The sequence below is a fragment of the Pieris rapae genome, chromosome 14 (genome assembly GCF_905147795.1).
Source record: "Pieris rapae chromosome 14, ilPieRapa1.1, whole genome shotgun sequence".
NCBI classification, from domain to species: domain Eukaryota; kingdom Metazoa; phylum Arthropoda; class Insecta; order Lepidoptera; family Pieridae; genus Pieris; species Pieris rapae.
The window spans coordinates 81,642-86,520 of NC_059522.1; the positions used below are offsets into that span (position 1 = coordinate 81,642).

Below are 4,879 nucleotides of genomic sequence, written 5' to 3' on the forward strand. Positions count from 1 at the left end.
AAAAAAAATAATATATATATATATATATGCGTGTTTTATTTTATTTCAATGACTGTAAGAGGTCGAGCTAGAGATGCAAGTTGTTGAGGTTGGAGCCCGAGTGCTGAGGCAGCGCGTCGGCGGGGCGCAAGAGCAGCGTGCCCACGGGCGCCAGAGCCCGATCCCTCTCTTCCAGCCGGAGCATGTCCTGGCGGAGCTTGCGAAGCACGGCGCGGTTGGGCCGGTGCCGCCGCGCCTGCTCCTGCAGCAGCGTGATCTGCTGCTCGTGGAGCTTCCTCTCGGCGCACGAAGGCACCGACCGCGAGCCGTACAGACGCAGCAGCGAACCCCAGCAGCGCACGTGAGGGTGCAGCGACTGCAAGATGGCCTGCGAGGCGCGCTGCTTGGCCGCCTTCTTGTTGTTACACACGACGACCGCGCTGTGCTTGCCCACCTTCATGGTCAGCTGGATCTTCTGGTACTCCAGCTTGTCGACCTGCAAGGAGGGATCGGTCAGAGGCGGCACGGCGAAGGGCGCGGGCGGCGGAGGGGCGGGGCACCGACCGTGACGTCGATGTGGCGGTCGCCGGCGCCGAAGTTGCGCAGCAGGCACGTGCGCAGGATGGCGTGTGGCGAAGGCTCGCAGGTGGCGACGCAGAACTCGGCCACCCGCGGGTCCTCGACGCCCACGTAGTCGAAGAACGAGAAGTCCGGCTCGGGTGCGTCGGGCGCTGCGAGCTCGTCCTTCATCTCGGGGATGAGGATGCGGATGGAGGCGCGGGCGGCGGCCGCCTTGGCCTGGCGCTTGGAGCTGCCGACGCCGACTCCGTACTGCATGTCGCCTATGAACACGGTGGCCTGGTAGGGCGTGGCGGCGTTCTCCAGCTGCGTGAAGTGGTACACCGGCTGCTGCTGAAGGGCGCGGTTCACGTACTCGTGGAAGACTGACAGGTAGCAGCGCCCGTTCATGTTCATGACCCAGTCCCTCTTGCCGCGGACGCCTGAGGACAAGGTACGACGGACTGATGATACAGATCTTGCATCTAGAAGCGACCCTCGGTGGGCGATCGATGCCGAGAAGCGTTTAATTACCGTCCTGTCCCGTGGTGGGGATGGTGATGAGCTTGGTGCCTTCGGGCAGAGACGGGTACTGCAGCGCCTTACGGGCCTTCGTGTACTTGCGACGATCCGCCCAGCGACTGAAACGTAAGTATTTCCCGAGAAGTTGTTCGAGTTCTCGAAAATGTATGAAAATGGAACGAGGGCTCACTTGAAGTGCATGACTTGGACGGTCTTGAAGTGGAAAAGTGCCTCGCAGTACCGGGTGATGCGTTCGGCCGTGAGATGCTGCGTGCGCCAGCTGGAGCTGACCGCTTCGACCCTGGGCGGAGGCACGGCTCTTCCTCCGGGCACTATCACCGGCCGGATCTTCAGGGACTCTTCGCTCTCTCTCTCCTTCTCCTGGCTTTGGGGGTCGTTCTCAATTAGTTTTCCTTTGAAGGGACATCCGGAGACAGTGCCGTTATCTTTTTCTGCGTCGTCACCGACGTGAGCTTCCGCGACGAGGTCGTCCGCGGCTCGATCGGCCGTCCCGGAGGCCCGTGGCGACGACGAATCTTTGTCGCTCTGTAGTTTAGCGTTACAAATGTCGACCTGTTCTTGTATCTTCTTATCTAACTCTTTCTGTTTTTCTTCCTCCTCCAGAGCCCGTCGATACGCCAAGCACGGGATCGCACTTATTGGGATATCGTGGCGCTAAAAAAATAGGGCAATTTTATAAATCGAGTTTGTAAAATAGTCGAGGTTTCAATGACCACAAAACCCAACTTCACAATAGAAAATCCATAATTAGATGATTACATGAAGGATTTATTGTAATTGTGTAAACAAAAAAGCAAGACAGACCACTGACCTGTATGTTGCTCTTGCCCAGGCAGTAAGGCTTGGCGAGGGTGACGACGCGCGTGGGCCGGTGCATGTACACCGGGATCCCGCTCATGTGACGAGCGCATATCCAGTCCAAAGGCAGCACTTCGAACGGATTGGTGCCTTTCTCTGCCACAAATGGTAGTTAAATCAATCGCACTGCGTAAACTCATCAACAAGGCACTACCTTACGAGGGGTACAAGGGTACAGAGCGCGCCAGAAATTTATGGTATGTGCTTTATAAATTCGTGTTTATATCTGTCTGAATAAAAATCAAAAATAATTATTTAAACTGGTATTTTTATTACATATGAAATTAAATCTCAACATGGGCTCATAGCAATAATAAAAAAATTAGGTAACAATAAATTTAAAAAATTGGATGTTGCTAAGTGGGCCAGCCTAACCTTCCATTACTATTTTGGACCTCAAAACATATGGCTTCTCTTTTGGTTTTGGAGCTCCTTTGAAATCTTCAGGAAGATCATCCTCCAACATCTTTTCAATCTCTTCCTCTGGTAGTTCTGAAAATTATTTTTGTAATATTTTATTAGAGATATAAAACCCCAGATATTTTTATGTATTTAATTATGTAATACCCTGAGAAACATCGGACTCTCCACCATCACTGGCGGCTTCTTCATCATCTGATTTAACTTCATCGAGAATCTTAAACTCTTTTAATTTCTGTAGCTCCTCTGGTGTCACATAGTTGTTGTACTTGTCATCAACCACAAATTCATTGGTACTAGTGCCGGGATCCTCGGTGAAGTCTTCCTCCTTTTCTTCCATCACTTTGGATTTTTTTGATGGTGGTGGAATTTCTGAATCACTCATTTTATCTACAATATGAGGTTATTGTGGTGTATATAGAGCCCTTTTAACCCAAGAAATTAACAAAATTATTAATCATATTATGTAAATATTTCCCTGTATTACAATAATAATAAGAATTATTTTGATTAGGTTTAGACCAAAAACTGTATATACTTATATACAATAAAGGAAACTATTTTCCGGGATATTGTTATTTTTTCCTTGCAATTGTAATTTATCAAAGGGAAGCTTTATGTCTGAAAATCGATTTTGTACATTTAATAGCTTTGGATAGTTTTAATATACAGGCTAAGTAATTTTGATGCATGACTACTCATGAACAATTATGGCATCTTTTATTACATACTTACTCTTATTTTCAAATTAGGTCACACACAGGTTTAATCAAAATTAAAAATATCCGATTTTATTACATGAACACAGCTAAAGTTGTATATGTTGCTGTACTGATCTACAAGACAACTGTTGAAATTAAGTAAATCTTACACAAGATACAAGAAGGGCATATGATACTTATGTTGTGCTGATCATAAAACTGTTTGTGGATGTTGATGATAATAATTTATATAACAATTCATTTTTCTATAAGTTTTGTTATTATTTAATAATCATAAAACCAGTCTGCCTCACTTACCTTAATATATATTCAATATTTCCTAAGTCTGAACTTAATTAAACTGAAATGTATAAGAGAAAAGTTAAGATTATTAGTTTCTTAAAATAAAGTAACATGAAACTTGCATTATTTTTACACAATAAGTATGGTTTTCCTTTGAGCATCAATACCAATACAGGACTTAAATTTACAAACACTGAAGTTTTATATAATACTTTTTTTAATATACTGATGTTATTTTAATTGTAGAAAAAGTTCAACACAATAGTGCGAAGTGTAACAATTACAATTTGCGATAGTTCCAAAAACCCAATAAAAATAAACAATTGAATTTTTACCATCGTCAAATGTAAATGTTAAAAAGACCTTTTAAATAGTAAAGATGAATACAAATTGAGGCTTTGAGCAGATTTCCAAAAGACTTCTTCTGAAAAAACACAAGAGTAAAGCCTTTTGTAAAACTGCTTGGTACAAGACATAGCCATATCATGGATGGCACTAGATCTGATGTATGTTACCTGCAAGAAATATCTTTCTCTGGGAAGACTCAAGAATAATAGAATGCATGTAGCTAGAAACTTGAAATACTTACATAGAAAAAAAACGTATATCAGATATCTACGAAAATGCTTAATTAATGATTATGATCACTAACATTAAATTTAATCCATTAAATTTTATGGTCGCATTTAAATTTTAATTTAACTGCCTCCATTCCGTAATTATTAATCATTAACAAGAAACAGCAAACTATTTAATATTAATATTGTAAACCGATTACCGTCAAAATTAGATACTGTAATTTTAATGTTGAAACACAAATTGACATTTGACATAGACTAGAGTACTTAGAGGATATAGAGTCAATACTCGACATTGTAGCACACTACCGCTACCTGGATGTAGTTGTGCTAACTCACTTTTCGGCGGAAACTCCAAAAAGAGTCCGCGTACATTTAAGTTTTTAATCATTTTCAATTTTAGTTATTTTTCATTAAAATTTAGTGTAAATTGCAGAATTTAAAAGTAGTGACTCTTAGAAATGGAGAGTAACGAGGGGGCGGGGATAACCCAGCAAATAATTTTATTAACAATTATTATTCCTAAAAAAAAATTAAGTTATTACCTCAATTGTAAAATATAGCCAAGATTCCAAAAATTAAATATTCTGAAATACCCACTACTTGAAATAATTAACAGAAAAATATAAAATGTACGTTTCGTTAAACGAATTTCAATACAATACAAACACAAAATAATATTAAATTTTTATTATACTTACATTACAACTCTGGCAGTCAAAATTACTTGGAGGCGTTCCAATCAATGTCCTCCGAGACATCTACATAATCAGTATCATCAAATTCACTACAACCAAGAGCGACGCCTCACTCTAAGCCATGGTCTACACACAATACACAAAGTGAGTATTTTGTGTATTTGTATTTTAACTAGTAAGCCCATATTTAGAGGATATTACATTAAATACAAGAAACACGGTGTAAAAAAATGTCTTAAGG

General features: G+C 41.7%; 1 protein-coding gene across 3 annotated transcripts; it reads right to left on the bottom strand.

Annotated features, from left to right (window-relative positions):
- Window positions 1-17: 17 nt before the first annotated feature.
- LOC110998249 (microprocessor complex subunit DGCR8) lies at window positions 18-4,089 on the bottom strand. 3 transcript variants are annotated; one of them, XM_045630994.1, is made up of 9 exons: window positions 3,952-4,089; window positions 3,378-3,420; window positions 2,506-2,748; window positions 2,314-2,430; window positions 1,892-2,034; window positions 1,250-1,734; window positions 1,072-1,178; window positions 544-980; window positions 18-475 (listed from the first exon to the last, which is right to left on the bottom strand). In XM_045630994.1, exons 3-9 carry the CDS (start codon window positions 2,741-2,743, stop codon window positions 68-70), a joined length of 1,935 nt encoding a protein of 644 aa, XP_045486950.1. In that variant the 5' UTR covers window positions 2,744-2,748; window positions 3,378-3,420; window positions 3,952-4,089; the 3' UTR covers window positions 18-67. The 3 variants fall into 3 exon arrangements, with proteins under 3 accessions (XP_045486950.1, XP_045486948.1, XP_045486949.1); XM_045630992.1 differs by having other exon boundaries at window positions 2,506-2,783; XM_045630993.1 differs by lacking the exon at window positions 3,952-4,089 and having other exon boundaries at window positions 2,506-2,783; window positions 3,378-3,568.
- Between the last annotated feature and the right edge of the window lie 790 nt (window positions 4,090-4,879).

Excerpts from the sequence above, each read along its gene's own strand:
- LOC110998249 (XM_045630994.1), bottom strand. The coding sequence starts at position 2,743 with ATGAGTGATTCAGAAATTCCACCACCATCAAAAAAATCCAAAGTGATG. Across the intron at positions 1,179-1,249 it reads GTCCAAGTCATGCACTTCAA|TCGCTGGGCGGATCGTCGCA; the intron begins GTGAGCCCTCGT and ends CTTACGTTTCAG. Across the intron at positions 476-543 it reads ACCGCCACATCGACGTCACG|GTCGACAAGCTGGAGTACCA; the intron begins GTCGGTGCCCCG and ends CCCTCCTTGCAG.